The sequence below is a fragment of the Podarcis melisellensis genome, assembly GCF_964234715.1.
Source record: "Podarcis melisellensis genome assembly, chromosome: 15".
NCBI classification, from domain to species: domain Eukaryota; kingdom Metazoa; phylum Chordata; class Lepidosauria; order Squamata; family Lacertidae; genus Podarcis; species Podarcis melisellensis.
In genome coordinates, this window is record NC_138532.1 from 44,135,460 (window position 1) to 44,152,397 (window position 16,938).

Genomic DNA, 16,938 nt, shown 5'->3' on the forward strand with positions numbered 1-16,938 from the left:
AGAAAAGTTACCTCTGTTCCCCATTTTTCCTTCCCAGTGTCCAACACAATGTTCTCACCACTAGGCAATACCCTACTCCCCAGGGATCCAGAGAATCTTGTGTGTGCTTTGGGGGAGGGGGTTGCCTTCCAGCAGTCCCGCCTGTACCTCTGGAGGGGCTCTGACCTGTGTGTGTGCACCTGTATGAACCAACAGGTACCTCCCAATCCTGTGACTTGAGGACCCCACTCCCCCCCCCCCGAGACACAGATGCATCTGCCCCTCCCAAAGCATGTATTTGATGGCAGCCACCTTCAATGTACTGAGGAAAATTTCATGGCAAAGGATTGCTGCTTCAGTGGTGAAGAGAGCATGTTTTGCATGGGAGAGGTCCAGCCCAACCATCTCCCAGTGGGAAAAACCCTTCTCCACCTGGGATCCTGCCTATGAGATGAGACCATCCTGGGTTTGTTAGCCCAAAAGTCTGACTTGGCACAAGGCAACTTTCTATGTCCTCCTTGGAACAAGTGGGCAGAGGCAGGAATGGTTTTTCAAGCCTTTGGGGAAGTTTAATGAAGTTTGCCAATATCACATGATTTGCTCCCTGCCTCTGGCTGCCCAGAGTACAAAGGGCGTGTCCTTCCCATCATTCAGGTGTCTTCATCCCCGCCAAGGGTACCAAACAGCAGCCTAACCAGGCGGCCTGCATGTTTTTCACTTACAACATCTTGGGTCTTGCACTGGCAACAGAGGCTCCGCCTCCTCTGAGCAACTCCTCCAGGCAGGCTTTCATCTCTTGCAGCTCTTGCAGCTGGGTACTCTGGGGGCCGAAGTGCCTAGACAAAACATTCTCAGCCTCCTGGATGGTGTGCAGGGCTTCTGGTACAGCACGCCTGGCCACAGAAGAAAAGGAGGCATTCTTGAAAGGGCTGCAGCAATGGCTCCCTCCCCTCAACAGAACCCCAAGCTGAGCTCTGGACCTAATCTCAGCCACCCAAGATGAAGAAGAGTCCAGAAGGAGGAGAGGCTGAAGGGAGGGAGAGCAGGAGGCCTCAGGAAGGATGAGGAGGCAGCGAAAAATAGGGATGTAGGTTCTGGGGAGTTAATTATTAGGAAGAACTTTGTGTTATGTAACAGCAATTTGTCCACAATCTGGACAAAAATCTCTCTGAAAAGCAATTCATCCTGACCGTGGCAGGGAGGGGGAGAGAGAGGGGGGAAACTAAACCTCCCCCTCCACATGGCTTCCAGGCTTAGCAACTGCTATTTACATTAAAAATATACACATGTTCTTAACATATAATTAACTTCCCATGTGATTCAGCCCTTGAGTAACACAGCAAAGTGCTCAGGCTCTTTTTGGAGGGTTCCAGTGAAAAGTTGGCTCTTGCGGACACTTCCAGAACAGGACTTTCCGCCTTGAATAGAGTCAGGGGTCAGATGAGGCAACCCCAAGACATGCCTCCCAGTCCTATGACACAGGTAAGTCCATTTTCTCCACAGCCCCTAAGGGGATGCAGGGTGGGCCACAAAACCCCTCTGTGTGAACCCCTCAGCTGCTTTCCCTAGGCCAGCGCTGAAAAGGCCCTTCTGAAAAGCACGCTGCTCCTGTCCACTGCTATGTGGAAGCGTGTGCCTTGTGAGCCACCATAGGGAGTGGAGGAGGGGTACTTACCCATTGAAGAGGACCTGTGCCAGTTTGAAGAGCTCCTGGCCTGCTTCTATGCTGGAGGGGCCATAATGGGCTTCCACAGTCTGGATGCTGCTGTGTAGATGCCCTGCTGCTTCCTGCCACTTCCCTGGGAAAGATTGGGAGCGAGGTAGGAGAAATAATGTGGGGATCATTTTACTGGGCACCAGAGTGCTTCCTTAGCCTCCTCACAGCTACTGCTTCATGCTCTCATTATCTTAAATGCTATCTATTTACGGATTACGGAGGGCTCCAGCTCTAAGCAATGGTGGTTGCCTGTATGCACGTACGAATTATCTCATGGGCTGTTATCATCACAGCCCTGCTGCCAAGCTCCCATTTTAAGATTATATGACCCTTGCAAAATCAATCAATCAATCATGCAAACTTATTACTCAAGTGCAAACTGCCAAATATCAGTGCAAAGTGATGCATATTGGAGAAAACAAGCAGACAGACAAACAAACAAACAAACCCACCCCTAACTCCATATATGCAGACTTAGGGGATCTTAGCTGGCAGGGCTCCGGGTCACCATGGTTAGCTCAAGGACAATGATAATTCAGAGTCTGATTGTGTCAAAAAAAGGCAGATTCCATGCTGGAGGATGTTGGGGAAGTGGCTGAAAATAAAACTGCACTTATCATAATGCCTTATGTAATTATTTGTTGCAACCAAACTTGGAATAAACATAGTGTACACAGTTCCGGTCACCCTGATTCAAGAAAGGATATCAGAGAGCTGGCAAAAGGTGTCCTCAAAAGAGGACAAAATGATGAAAAAGCTGGCACACCATTTTTACAAGGAAAGGTTGGTGCATTTGGGCCTTTTCGGTTTAGAAAGACAATGAATGCTGTGGGGGATGTGCTAGGGATATATGCAGTCATGATCAGCTGATGGGCAGGAGAGCTGAAGCAGGCTGTATTGCCTGCACAGGGATTGCAAAGCGCACTGCTTGGGATTCCCAAGGGCCTGACAGCCAGCAGAGCACTTGGGATTTTGACAGTTGGGCCGGACAGGTTACCTGTCACTCATCTGCTATCATAATTACATCATGTGATTAGCAGGTAGGTTTCTCCATGCGCGCACACCGCCTGCATCAGGGTCTGCAGGGGTGGGGCCAGATAAGGCTTTGGCTGGCAGAGCCAAAAATGGTTTCCCCCCTTAGTTTAAAAGAGCACCTTACCCAGGGTGACGCAGGCCTGCGCCAGGCGATCCTCAATCTCTCCCACCATCAAGTGCGCTGGAGAGAGGAATCTCTTGGCATCCAACCTGCATTTCAGAAGCAGCTCCATCGACTGATCTGGAAATTCAAGAAGCCCAGGCCCAATGCAATTGTGAGATGGACGCATGACAGCCTTGGCCATACTCACAAGAGGCCTATGGGGCAGATTTCTATTAAGATCTCTGTATTGGTTTGCATATGTGCGGCTGCGGAGGTTTGCTGTCGAGACAGATAAAAGTGTCACCTTTTGCTTTTAATGTTATTAAGGGCTGATTTGCTGTGAGAAGCCTTGAGTGGCTCATAATGCTGCAGAAAGGCATGGCAGAAACGTTTGAGTAGCTAAACCCAGGGCTTCCTGGTTCCTACCCGACTCTTCTAGATACATAAGCTACTCAGGGAGAGGCCCTGCCTGAGTTTCTTGGGTGTTTTTAAGCCTCACACTTTATCTGGCCTCTCCCCTTCAGAATTTCCCAAAAGGCGGCTCCTTAAGAGGGAACAGCCTGAATACAACAATACTGCCCCCGTGTGGTCATCAGGAACACGACACCCTAGGCAAGGTCATTTCTACCTTGTGCCAACTGGTCAGTGAGGAAGCAGCAGCACAGGCACTTGTTGCAGAAGATGCTCACCTGGGTGGCCACACTGCAGAAGCTCCAAGGCTGCCTCGGACTGCAGTCGAAGGTCACAGAGCTGATGCTGGAAGTGATCCTCATGAACTCGTACTTCGCAGGCCCCACTGGAGCAATGGAGCAAACCCTCTGCACCCTGGAAAAACCCACCGGACAGCTCCCTGTTTGTATCACATTACAGACCCCCATCCATCACACCCCTGAGCCAGGTGGTGCTTGGGGGAAAAGGGCACCCCATAAACCGACTCAGGCACAGATCCAGCCCAATTTATGCAAAAAATGGTTTGAGTGTCTTTGCAGCAAATGACATGAGCGTTACTCTCACAATGAAAAACATTTAGAAGGGCACCGTAACTGGATCAGGCCAAAGGGGCCCCAAGTAGTACATTCTCCTGTTCTCACAACAGCCAACTCAGCAAGAAGCCTGCTATCAGGACCTGAGTGCAACAGCAACTCCCCCCACTTGTGTTTCCCAGGAGGGCAGTACAGTGGTGCCTCGCAAAATTAATTCGTTCCACGAGTTGTGTCGTCTTGCGATTTTTTCGTCTTGCGGAGCGTGGATTCGCTGGGTATTAGCGGCTTTAAGAAAAAGGAAGCAAACTTGCAAGACATTTTCGTCTTGCGAAGCAAGCCCATAGGGAAAATCGTCTTGCGAAGCAACGCAAAAAACGAAAAACCCTTTCATCTTGCGCGTTTTTCGTCTTGCGAGGCACCACTGTATAAAAATTTAATGAATTAAAAAAATCAACCAACCAACTGCAATTGTTCAGAGTCCTTTACTACTTCCAGCAGTAGCAGCAGAACACAGCCATTCTGGCTAGCAGCCATCAATAGCCATCTCCTTCTCCATGAATGTGTCTGATCCTGTTTTAAAGCCATCCAAGTTGGCAGCAATCACTGCCTCTTCTGGGAGTGAGTTCCACAACTATGTGTGGAGAAATTCCTTTTCAAATATTCCTTTAGTTATATCATGAAAGGGGAAAGCAAAGGGATGCGAGGAAGGCTAAAACCACCAGGCAAGCACACCACAGTGTGGACTGGTGTCCAGAAGCTGCAATGGCCATACTATGCCTCTTCCATGTCTAGGTGCCAATTGGTGGGGAATGACAGTGGGAAAGGCCTGTTTGCCTTCATGCTGGCTCATGGGAACAGAATGCCTGCCTGGAGAGGCCTGTGACTTGATGCAGAAGGGCTGCCCTTACGTTCTTAACTATCATAAGCGGAGAACGTCCTCAGCTTGTAAACTGGAGGGCTGTGCCCTGCCCCCCCCCCCGTCAAAGATGCAGCTGCCCCATTCAATACTGCAGAAGCAACCCTGTCAGAAGCATACCTGCTGCATGGGCTTGTGGCAGGCAGGGCAATGGAAGAGACCGCCTTGGGAAGATGCTCTCTTTCCTGAGTTGGGCTGCAGCTCCTCCAAGCAGGGCAGACAGCAACATTCAAAGAAATACTGAGAAAGGAGCCGCTTACGCCTTTCGGCAGCCCCCATCCTGCACCTGTGAGGCCCTGTTGAGAGAGGACGCAAAGAATAGCCACAGGAGCCACAGCCACAAGGGGAAACTGATCTGGAGTGTAGGGTGCTTGCAAAAGCAGATCAAAGCCACTGCTCCCGCACCACGCTTTTCTGTGGTTCTGAGTCCAGCTTCCTCCTGCTGCCTTTGCTTTGCCAGAAACAAGCAGACTTGCCAGCAATCCCAATGTTATTTGAGCTCTCAGGTCTTGCCCCTCCCAGTAACGTGGGCAGGTTGATGGCCATTAAAAAACGTATAGAAGGGTTAGAACACTGCCTTCATTCAATTTAATGTTTAATGGATGGCTTTTAAAGGAAATAAGCATGGTCATTTTTTTTAAAGGTTGTAAAACAGATTTGGAGAGGTGAGGCTGACATCTTGACGAACAGCATGCCATCTCCCACTGCAAAACCAGAAAGCTTATTTCCCCGGAGTTTGGCCCTGAACAGGCACAAACACTTTCCCCCTTCTCTGTCCCATGGGGTCCTCATCCACTATCAACTCGCCTACGGGGAGGATTCCAGGAGAGAGCAGGAGACAGGCGAAGGCCACCTCAGGGGGGACCTTAAAGCTTTTGGATTGTTTGGTATACTTTTTAAAAAAATAGTTGTTTATAGTGTCTTGGCATTGGAATGATTTGTATCATGAAAGGTGGGATATAAATAACTGAAATGAATAATTGGACACTTTCAAGAGCGTGGCTCTTTTGGTGCCTTCCTGTGTGCACCTTTCACTCTGGCCTGAGCTTTCTTGAGCTGGAAGAATTCCATGCACTCAGGTCACCCAGAAATGCGATATTGTGCTAACTACTTAAAAATTTATATCTCGCTCATCAGTTGGCTGGGTTCTCAAATTCACTTTCAATCCCAGATACAGTAATTGAAATAAAAATGATAAAATCGTAGAACTCAGCTGTAATCGTTTTGACAAAAAGCATGTTGAAATGTTGGAAAGAAGCAGAGAATTTGTTTTCCAAATTCAAGCATCCTGAGGAATTTGAGAGCAGCTCCCCAGAACTTTTTCAGCATCACCAAGAAACTAATGAGTCTGATCTGCAGGCATGAGGCCCTTAAGCCCCGTTTTCAGTCAAGGAGGGGGGAAAGGGAAAGGGAGGAGGTACAAGCAAATATAAGATCCCAATACCTACACCACTGGTACATTTTGGCTTCTCTTGAGAAAAGTGTGACAGGGTTTCCAGGCATCAGTTCACCTGGCCCCCTCCTCAGCCAAATGAGAGCAGTTACTCACCATAGCAGTGGAGAATCTCCTGCCCTCTTGGAATTGACTGCAAAGCTCTGACCTCTGCGGTTCTGCTGCTGAAAGTCACGCTGGTGTTTGGCTCACAGGAGTGGTTCAGGAGGCTGACCACGGGGTAGAGAGCTGTGGCCACACGCACCTGTTTGCTGCTAACCACTGGCCCATTCTCAGCCCCTGAGTGAAAGTGACAATGAGGCTTTTAGAGACAAGACGAATCAGAACATCAGAAGAGGCTGGCTGGACATCCGACAAGGCAAGATGGTGAGAGCACCATGGCTGAGTGGAGCACCTGAGGACTGCCAGCACCAATGGGGGGGTGGCAGTTCCTGGACCTGGCTGGTCCCTGTGCCTACACTGCCACCACCACTGGGGGGGGGGGGAACCAAAAACCAGGGGTGTCCAACGCGACAACCAGGGAGGCCACAAAGAGCCCCCAGCCCCACCAGTGGCCTCAACCCCACCAGGACTGGGAGCACCCCACCAACGGCCCAGCGGACAACATTATTTTATAAATTTTACACCCAACACAAGTGCCACAAAGGCGCTTGGCACCATCTCACTAACCCACCCCTATTACAAGTGAAAGGGGGGACAGCCTGTTCTCAAACAAGGCCGTCCATGCCAGATGAGACACAGGACCAACTGGCTGGGAGCCAAATGGTCTAAGCTACCCCAAACAAACACCTATATAACTACATAAAGATTACTCTCTATAACCTACCCCCCCATCTTCAGCCCATTCCTAACACTAACCCCTGCTCTCCCCCCACCCAACACACTATATATCAGCATATTAGGTTCAATAGCCAATATAAGGTGAGAAACACAGGACAACCCAGACAGGTTAGCAGGGAATCATCCCGTAAAATAGACAAACAAAATGGCTAGCTTAAAAGCAATTACACTAAATGTGAGGGGACTGGGAAACCTGATCAAAAGAAAGCGCACCAACTTGTAAGTAAACACCATGAAACCACACATTGCCTTCCTACAAGAAATACACAACCCACCCAAAGGAAGCCAACTCCTGAGCGAACCCCGCTTCAGTCAACAAAGGGTGGCACCTGGCTCAGGATAGGCCCTTCCTAGAAAAGCTAACCAATAAACTGAAACTGACAAGGGGATAAATAGAAGAGGATGCGTTCACCCTGGTATGGCTCCCCTTAATCACATCCATAGCCCAACAAGACAAAAAGAATCCATCAGCGGCATACAAATCAATCCGGCTTCCTGACCCAACAAGCCCTCCCCTCCTCACAAATGCAAACAAACCCCATTGCAGCCAACCAACCACACCCTGCCCTCCAATATCTCTCACTACCAATGAAATGTATAATGTGAGTGGTAACTGGTATTCAGAGGCATTTACTGCCTTCAGCAGTGAAGGAAAGAACCCAGCCAGAAGAATCTGGAGGCCTTTGCCGCTTCCAGTTCTTAAAAGTGGTTCCTCATGTATAACACACTCTGCCCATCTCCTCTAGGGAGTCCAAGCAGGAGAAAGAGCAATCCCATGTGTACTCACCTGACACGTGGAGTGCAGACACTGCCTGCGCATTGCACTGCAGCTGCAGCATGTGCCTCAGCATGGCCTCCCCTGGGACTTCCCACTCTGGACATGCTTTGCCAGCTTCTGGTCCTCCCTGGTCTTCAGGTGTGCTCTTCCCTGAAATGAAAGCCTCCAGACCAGCTTCTCCAAGCCTCTTACACAAGGCAGCAACGCTCAGGCTGCAGAGGAGCCTGAGCTCAAGGCTGTGCTTTTCAGTGTGTGGCAAAAGGCAGAAGATGGCTTGGTAGGAACTGCTGTACCGCCCATCAGCATCACAGCCAGGAATGGAGGAGGCCGAGTTCTCTTCTACAACCACACTGGGAGCTGGTGCTTCAGCAACAGGTTCTGTCACCACTTCCTCTGTGTGTGACTGCTTTATTAAAGTGCTGACCTCTGCAAAGCCTGCCACCAGAACCGATCTTAAGGCGACATGGCAGAACACTCCCAATGTCAGAAGCAGTCCCCCGAAGGGGCACTCTCTGCTGTGGTAGGTCCTCCATGCCAGCTGGGCACAGGCACGGCTGCAGTACTTGGCATAGCTGCACCCTTGGCAGGGAACAGGCGACAGCAGCTGCTTCAAGCAATGGTGGCAGTGAAGATCTTCGTTGGCCGGCTGCCCGTTCAACATGGCCTCTGCACTGCCTTGAAGCAAGAGGCTTTCCCCGGGGCACAGCACGCTCACAAAAGCCTCTTCCCTCACTAAGAGTTCGCCAGGAAGGATATCCTTGGCTGCAACTAAATGGCGCCCTTTGCACGCAGAGAAGTTTAAGCTCACTGATGCAGAGGCACATGAAATCCTACTGCTCTCCTCCCAGGGCTCCAAATCCTTCTGGATCCTGTCAGACACAGCAGGCTGACAGACTGAACCACTCTTCCCTTTGCAGGCTTTGAGTTTCAGCTGGTTGAATTTACTAAGCAGCACATCATGGCTGGCAGCTTCCAGACTCTGGACTGCAGACATTTTCTCCTCCATGCTGTCTAGGGCTTCTGTCGCCTCCTGAAATCGACCTAGAGAAAAGAGGCAGCTGGCCTTCCGCAGCAACAGTTTGGGGAGCAGTTCTTCTGGGTAGCCCCCTCCCTGTGCCCTCTTAATGTCCTCCAAACAAACCTGAGGAGAAAATAAAGATTTTCTGAAAGCTTGAAAAGGGGGTTGTGGATACTACAATGTCCTAAGCTCTGCTTATTCTGTTGCTCAACTTTCTTATTACGTTTACAGCTACAACTAGGTCCTCATCTGCCCCACCACTTGCCAGCTTGCTAGTAACAAGTGCCATGTATACCATGCAAGGTTCTCTTTGTGTTGTAAATGGCTTCCCCCAGAAGTGCTTACATGTTAACGATACTTCCCACACCCCTGCTCCCCCAAGCTGTCACCTTTCTACTTACAGGAAATCACTATCCTGCAGTTAACCTCAGTCAGGCACAATAAGCAGTGAGAGCTTTTTTACAATCTTTAGAATCAGAGAGTGCATTACCATGTTAGAAACACAGGAAGCTGCATTATGTTGAGTGAGAATATTGGGCCATCTAGCTCAGTAAAATCTACACTTACTGACAGAGGCTCAGGCAGAAGAAGCCCTTCTTGGAAAAGCCAGGGGTTGAACCTGGGACAGTTGGAATGCAATAACAATGCTCTAACTCTAAGCGATAACCCGGCTTCCCCAGAGGTAGGGGAGCCCTACATATTGCAGTGCTTGCACTATACACACAGACACACAAATGCTTCTGGGGGCATGTGGCTTTCTGACTGCCAGGCCTCCAACCGGAAACAATGGCTTTGGACAATGTGATGCTTGGTTGGCCCCAACTCACCTCAAACTGACCCAGGTGGAAAAGAGCTGCCGAGTGGTTGGCATAACACACTGCCATTTCTGGGCTGCCGGCTTCTGCATGGGACAATGCCTGGAAAGATCAGAGAAAGAGGAGGCCAAAATAAGTAGAGTGGCTAAAGGGCAAGAGCTGGGAAGTTTCTGGTTGGAACCTCAGTTCAGCCATAGGACACAGCTAACTGCAGAGACAAAATGCACTGGTGTGCCTTCAAAAGAGAAGGAGAAGAGTTTGGATTTGATATCCCGCTTTATCACTACCCAAAGGAGTCTCAAAGCAGCTAACATTCTCCTTTCCCTTCCTCCCCCACAACAAACACTCTGTGAGGTGAGTGGGGCTGAGAGACTTCAGAGAAGTGTGACTGGCCCAAGGTCACCCAGCAGCCGCATGTGGAGGAGCGGAGATGCGAACCTGGTTCACCAGATTACGAGACTACTGCTCTTAACCACTACACCCCCCCTTCACACCCATCTCTCTTATGAGTGGAAAAGACTTTGATGGGGGCCTTCTCTGTGGCAGTGCCCAAAATGCTGAACTCCCTGCCCTATGTTGGGATTTGCCTGACCCATCCTTTTTATGGCTTCTCACTCCCAGGCTTTCTCTCTCACACACCCCTTTGATGGCTTTTAGTCTCCCAGCTATAGCTTTTGCTCTGCTGTGGTTTAGCTTTGTTAACATAATAGCAGTCTCATATGTGGCACTGCTCAGGATTTCTAAGAAAACAAAAAAAGCAAAGCAGTTTTGAAATCAGTAGTTAAAATCAGTGAAGTGCTGAAAGCTTCAGTCTGCTATCCAAACACCATCCAATTGATTCCAAACACAGATGAAAACCTGCTCCTTGATCTCAGAAACGATCATGTAAGAAGACTGAGCTAAATTCCATTTTGAAAGGTTCAGTCCAGCATCTTGATTCAAAAGGGCATCCAGTTCTACCCAAACACAAGACAAAAACATGCTCCTTGATCTCAGGAACAGCCATGCAAAATTGGCGCTGTGGGCGCTTCTGATCGGCAAGTCCTAGGCTCTGTGGTTTAACCCAGCCACCTGTGTCCCATTTTTGCATTATTTGTGTTATATTGCAAACTTCGCTGAGAGTGCTCTGAGTGAAAAGGGGGGGGGGGGATAAAAATCAACAAAATAAATAAATAGGTGTTGAGCGCCCTCATCCACTCTCAGGTCTTTACCCTGGAATAGAGTACTGCTGCTATTCTATACTCCTTTTTTCGAAACCATTTGTTCCCCTCCTCCTTGCAGGACAGAGTCATCTTAGGATCTTTCTTCACACAATAGTACCTGGACAGCCTGAGCAAATACTCTTCATCTTCAGGACTACAAGAGGGAGAAAAGAGCAAGGGACAGGGGGAGAGATTTGAGACAGGTGTGCAGAGAGTCAGCACTAGAGATGTCACAGAATTCTGTCAAAACAGGAAATGAGAGCAGGAATGGCATTAGTTTGTGTGCCCATCTGCAAACAGGAATACATACCAAGCAGCAAATACAATTGGTATTGGCTGTTATAATCTAATGCAAGAACATAAGAAGAACCAAAGGGGGCCCATTTAGTCCAGCATCCTGTTCTCACAGTGGCTTGTGGGAAAGCTGCAAGCAGGAATTGAGCACAAGAGCAACTCTTCCCTACTTTGATTTCCAGCAGCTGGTATTCAGAAGTATTGTTACCCCCAGCTGTGAAAGCAGAGCATAGCCATCATAGCTACCAGCCATTGATAGTGCTCTCCATGCATTTGTCTAATCTTCTTTAGAGCCATCTAGGTTGGTGGCCATTACTGCTTTTTCTGTCCACGATTCACTGTCATTATTTGCAACATGCTCCCCTCTGAGAAATGAATGGCGTGGCACTGCATAACAATCACAAATTAACGGTGTTATTAAATTTAACCATAGCCAAGCAGCTAGCTCAACGTTTTTGGGGTTTTTTTAGAACTCGAACTGCAGAGGAACAGCATGCAGGCTTCTCAGCAAAATATTCACACACATCACTCAAAGTTACTTACTGCAGAAGAGTCAAGGAAAGAAGAAAGCTGTCCCTGAGCGACATGGAGTGACAAAGTTGTTCCTTCAATAATGGCTGCAGTGAAGTCAGTTTCTGGCTAATGTAAAGCTTCCATTTTTCCACAGGTAAATCCATGATAAACTAGAAACAAATCCATCCAAATTTTGTTTAACCATTCAGAGGCTATACAATCTACAGCTATTTGATAATGCACTGGTATTCAGCTGGTGGGTTGAGACTCACTTGTGGGTCACAGAATCACATAACTGTAGAGTTGGAAGGGACCCCAAGGCATAGCTGTCAACTTTTCCCTTTTCTTGCGAGGAATCCTATTTGGAATAAGGGAATTTCCCTTCAAAAGGGGGAAACGTTGACAGCTATGCCCCAAGGGTCATCTAGTGCAAGCCTCTGCAATGGAAGGTTAAAACAACAGCACTACTACAATGCAAATATATGGTAAAAGATTAGGAAAAGTGCCCCAAATGCACATTTGAGTTAAAAGTGGGTCCTGGGCTTGAAAAGTTTGAAGATACCTGATTTAACAGAGGGTGAATTTAGACCAGAGCAGGTGGAAAATTAATAGTAGTAGTAGTAGTACTTTATTAAAGTTATCCTTCATCCAAGGATCACAGGGCGGTTTACAATACAGTATAAAAACACAAAAATACATGCTCTAATAATGACAAAAATATATAATAAATTGGGCATTTAAAAAAAATCTCTTGCATCAAAGACATATGAGGGTGTGCTTCTGGGTGCTAACCAAGGAACCTGCTGTGGCTCTCCCTTCAAATGCCTTTGGGCTCCCAATTCTTCTTGGCTCCAGCAGTCAGCATGGCTTGCGACCAGGGGCTGTGATGACATCTACAGATATCCCTCCCCCCCAAAAAGATATCCCCCACACCTACCATGCAGCCTATTTCACAGGGTTGTTGTGAAGGTAAAGCTGGGGCAGGTGAGTATGGTGCTTGTCACCCTGGAGGGAAGAAGAAGCAGGACAAGGACGATGACAGCAATAATGGTACTGCTCCAAAAAGAACTACAAATTCCATCCCCAGAGCTTTCATCCTATGCTGAAACCACACCTCTTCCCCCTGGCATTTGGCACTTGAGATAGAAACATAGGACTGCAGAGTTGGAAAGGTCCCTGAGGGTCATCTAGTCCAACCCCCTGAAATGCAGAAATCTCAATCAACACATCTATGACAGAAGGCCTTCCGACCTCTGCTTAAAAACCTCCAATGAAAGAGAGTCCACCACCTTCTGAGAGGGACTATTCCACTTTGAACAACCCTTCCTGATGTTGAGTCGGAATCTCCTTTCTTGCAACTTGAAGCCATGGGTTCGAGTCTACCCTCTGGAGAAGAAGCAAGCAAGCATGTTCCTCTTCCATGCGACAGCCCTTGAGATACTTGAAGATGGCTCTATCTCCTCTTTTCCAGGCTAAACATCCCCAGCTCCTTCAACTGTTCCTCATCAGGCTTGGTCTCAAGACCCTTTGCCATCTTGGTCACCTTCGTTCCTGCTTCTCAATATCCTTCTTAAATGGGGGTAGCCAGAACTGAACATTGGTCTCTTTCTCTCTACCCACCCTCACAAATATTCATACACTTAATACCCAGCCTAGCATTGTGATTGCAGTGTTTTTTTCATTCTTTTTAATTCAGAATTTTAAACTGTTGTGACTCACCCTGGAACCTGCAGGTGAAGGTTGAGTAGTAAGTTGTAAGTATACTGATAATAGAACTATAATAGCAGTGCTGCAAAAGGAGGGGAGGAGAAGAACAACAATTGTTGTACCCAGTTCCCTAACCTCTTGCTTCTCGTACCCCGCCTTTCCCCGAATTAGGCTCAAGGCGGCTTACAGCTGCGGCAGAGAAATCTCTTGGCCCCTCGCCTGTCAGAGAAGGGGTCTAGTCCGACTAAAACTTAGACACAACCCCGTCATGCTACTTGAGCGAGGATAATAATAATAATAATAATAATAATAATAATAATAATAATAATAATAATAATAGCAGCAGCAATGGCGGGAATAACACCGCACCAAGAAAGAGCGGGGGGAGGCTGTTCGGTGCCCCCCTCAGTCTTCTCGCCCCCGCCGCCCCGACCACCAAAGGCGCCTCACAAGACGCGCCCGCGCGGGAATCTGCGCGCCTTTCCTCCTCCCGTTGTTTTCCACCTCAGCGCGAAAAGGCGCGAAAGCGAGAGGAGGGCCCGGCGCGGCTGCGGCGCTGCCGGCGGTGAAGCGGGGAGGCGGCTCCGGGGCCCGCCTTCCGCCCTCACCAGGCTCCCCTCGGCCAATGGCGCCTCCGCGGCAGCAGCACGTGACGGAGGGAAAGGAGGCGGCGGCTGCCTGGCGCGCGCGGGACGAGGAGGCCGGCTCCGCCCCCGCCCCGCTCTCCTCAGAAGCGCCGTCGGCGAGGAAGAAGAGGAGGCCGGGATGGCGGCGCGGCTCAGCGAGGGGGCCATCGCGGTGAGAGGGGAGGCGGGGAGGGGGCCGCACTCTGCACATGCTCGCGCGCACGCGCTCCCGCTTTCTCTGCCGTGGCTTTTTTTAGTGAGGCTGAGGAGAGCGGGAGCCGCCAACCCCGAATTAATGACTCCTAGCGCTTTTCTGGCGACTTTGCAAGTAATATTCATGTATTTGCACGTGGTTAGAAATCCAGTTCGGGAATACACGAAAGTACACGTGTGTGTGTGTATGCAAGAACGTGCATAACTTACAATTGGTTACATAAGTTTGCTTATACGTGTATGTTTTCCATTTTACATACTTGCATATACAGTGGTACCTCGGGTTACATACGCTTCAGGTTACAGACTCTGCTAACCCAGAAATATTGCCTCGGGTTAAGAACTTTGCTTCAGGATGAGAACAGAAATTGTGCGGCAGCAGGAGGCCCCATTAGCTAAAGTGGTACCTCGGGTTAAGAACAGTTTCAGGTTAAGAACGGACCTCTGGAACGAATTAAGATCTTAACCTGAGATACCACTGTAATAGTAGGCACTTTATGTGTGCATGTGCCTATTGTATGTTACCCTGCCAGGGTGGTCTGCAGACACAATAAAAACATCAGAAACCATTTTTTAAAGTACAGAACAGTCATTGGAATGTCTGGCTACTGAAGAATGCCTGTGTATCCACACACTTACTTGCATCAATATGAATTGCAAGGGGAGAGAGACTTTCCATCTGGCAATGGCTCTTTCCACCTGCCTTGCCCCCTCCAACCCTTCATGGGAGAGCTGCTCCAGAGGAAGAACTGCAAGGGGAGAGAGACTTATTTTTTTTTAATTTGTTCATATCCCACCTTTTCGCCAAAACAGGGACTCAAGGTGACACAGGGTAGAGTTGTATCAAGCATTAGCCCTGCTCAAAGTAAACCTTTTTTCATTAGCGTGTGATGAATAGCTTAGTCTTTTAACCCTGAGCCTGGTTTTGGCCAGGGAGGGTGGGATATTATTATTATTATTATTATTATTATTATTATTATTATTTCAGTGGGTCTACTTTGAGTGATATGTAGTCCAGAAAAATACTATAATTTATTACCTGCCTTTCACCATAAGTTTCCTGGGCAGGTTACAACAATTAAAACACAATGTTTAAAACAACTTAAAATCGCAGATAAAAGGTCGGCTCTCATTGGGTGCCAAAAACTGGAGGGCTGCAGGTTCCCCACTCCCTGTCTCCTAGATATGCTCCTTTTGCAGGCTGGGGAAGCTGGAATTGCCTCCCTGGGGAACCACCTGTAAATGTGCTGATCCTTGCTCCAGGAGAATGAAAAACTTCATTTAGTCCAAGGAAACCTTTTCCTGATATCAAGCCATTCACCCTCTCTTGCTCAAAGGAGTCAGCTGTCTATTTCTTTTTTCAGGCCATGATGCAAGGAGAGAATGTTAATAATCCTGTCTTGCAGCTCATTGTGAGTATTCCCTGCTCCCTGTCCAATAAGCTTCAAGATAAATGTACAGGAGGCCAGGTATTGGCCTTCGGGGGGGGGGGAGCTTTACCATCTTGACCCAGGGGGCAAAGCGTTGGGGTGTTAAGGAAAAATCTAGATGTGAGGCTGCTCAGTCACCCAGCTCGTCGGGCAGAGCTCGCGGGTCCCTGCGGAATAAAGGAAGGAGTCCAGCCAAAGGGAGCAAATGGCTGTAGACCAAAGTTTATTGTGCAATAGGTTCAAAGAGCAAATTTGAACCCCAAGGATGGGGTGACAAAGACTTTTAAAACTTTCCCACCATATCCCAGAATACAGTTCGTACAGCATCATTGCTTCATCACTGACATGTCACAAAAGGGGAGGGGTTAACCTTGGTAAACATGTCCAGACACGTCCTTGGTACAAGATTAGCATAAGCAGACATGTCAGGGCAAGACTCAGGTATAAGATTAGCATAGACAAATACCGTATTTTTTCGCCCTATAGGACGCACCATCCCATAAGGCTCACCTAGTTTTTTGGGGGGGAAATAAAGGAAAAAAATATTTTCCCCCCCCCGGCACGGGGCTGGGGCGGGGGAAGCCTGAGCTTCCCCTGACCCCAGCCCCCAGAACAGGCAACTCTCCGCAAGCCGTGGGAGCCCGGTGCCGGGCTCCCGCGCCTTGCGGAGAGCTGCGCGAAGTCTGGGCATGCTGAGCTCAGCGCGCCCAGCCTTCGGCATGCAAGCAACTCTCCGCAAGCCGCAGAAGCCCGGCGTGGGCTCCCGCGGCTTGCGGAGATCTGTGCGAAGCCTGGAGAGCGAGAGGGCTTGGTGCGCACCGACCCCTCTCGCTCTCCAGGCTTCAGCGAAAGCCTGCATTCGCCCCACAGGACGCACAGATTTCCCCTTCATTTTTGGTGGGGGAAAAGTGTGTCCTATGGGGCAAAAAATACGGTATGTCTTAAGTACCCACCACCCAAAAGTACAATAGAAGTTCCTTTGCATGTCTGGAGCCTGAGGTGAGTCAGGTGATGAGATTTGGCTTTCTTTGGCTAACAATGAGCCCAGCAATTGTCACCTCTGGGAACTTGCTGGAGTCCTTTTTCAAGGGCTTAAGTCAACTCTCCTTGTTGGACCTAACCGTGCCTCTTGTGCTTTTCTGTGCAGACCATCCGAGCTATCTCCACTGGAACCGGCCCACAGCGTTACCGGATGCTGATGAGTGATGGCGTGCAAACCCTTTCCTGTAAGCATCACGTGCACAGAGACAGTTGGCTGGGGCAACATTGCTGCAAGATGCTCCTGGACATCAGCACTGGCGATTGGGAGGGGTGTT

The 16,938-nt window shown here is 49.0% G+C and overlaps 2 protein-coding genes and 1 long non-coding RNA gene across 4 annotated transcripts in view; 2 read left to right on the plus strand and 1 right to left on the minus strand.

Annotated features, from left to right (window-relative positions):
• Positions 1 to 523: 523 nt before the first annotated feature.
• Positions 524 to 13,496, minus strand: SMYD4 (SET and MYND domain containing 4). 2 transcript variants are annotated; one of them, XM_081889580.1, is made up of 12 exons: positions 13,366 to 13,496; positions 12,584 to 12,651; positions 11,677 to 11,816; positions 10,849 to 10,993; positions 9,650 to 9,739; positions 7,814 to 8,945; positions 6,283 to 6,465; positions 4,854 to 5,029; positions 3,524 to 3,659; positions 2,856 to 2,972; positions 1,655 to 1,778; positions 524 to 872 (listed from the first exon to the last, which is right to left on the minus strand). In XM_081889580.1, the coding sequence occupies exons 2-12, from the start codon at positions 12,584 to 12,586 to the stop codon at positions 698 to 700; spliced, it is 2,421 nt and encodes an 806-aa protein (XP_081745706.1). In that variant the 5' UTR covers positions 12,587 to 12,651; positions 13,366 to 13,496; the 3' UTR covers positions 524 to 697. The 2 variants fall into 2 exon arrangements, with proteins under 2 accessions (XP_081745706.1, XP_081745707.1); XM_081889581.1 differs by lacking the exon at positions 12,584 to 12,651 and having other exon boundaries at positions 13,366 to 13,479.
• Positions 879 to 13,401, plus strand: LOC309357461. The gene is made up of 3 exons (XR_014163133.1): positions 879 to 1,461; positions 11,604 to 11,800; positions 13,343 to 13,401. It is a non-coding gene; the product is annotated as an uncharacterized lncRNA (long non-coding RNA).
• A 523-nt stretch (positions 13,497 to 14,019) lies between the features above and the next one.
• Positions 14,020 to 16,938, plus strand: part of RPA1 (replication protein A1) — a 34,799-nt gene continuing 31,880 nt past the window's right edge. The window contains exons 1-3 of the mRNA XM_081889611.1: positions 14,020 to 14,151; positions 15,557 to 15,604; positions 16,770 to 16,848. Coding sequence (XP_081745737.1) covers positions 14,119 to 14,151; positions 15,557 to 15,604; positions 16,770 to 16,848 — 160 coding nt within the window. The 5' untranslated portion in view covers positions 14,020 to 14,118. The remainder of the gene's footprint in view (positions 14,152 to 15,556; positions 15,605 to 16,769; positions 16,849 to 16,938) is intronic.

What these genes read in the sequence shown, in the direction of transcription:
- SMYD4 (XM_081889580.1), bottom strand. An exon ending in CTTTCCTTGACTCTTCTGCA is followed by an intron (nt 10,994 to 11,676) that starts GTAAGTAACTTT and finishes TCCCTCTTGTAG; the next exon opens with TCCTGAAGATGAAGAGTATT. An exon ending in TCTGCAGTGTGGCCACCCAG is followed by an intron (nt 2,973 to 3,523) that starts GTGAGCATCTTC and finishes TTGAATTTCCAG; the next exon opens with ATCAGTCGATGGAGCTGCTT.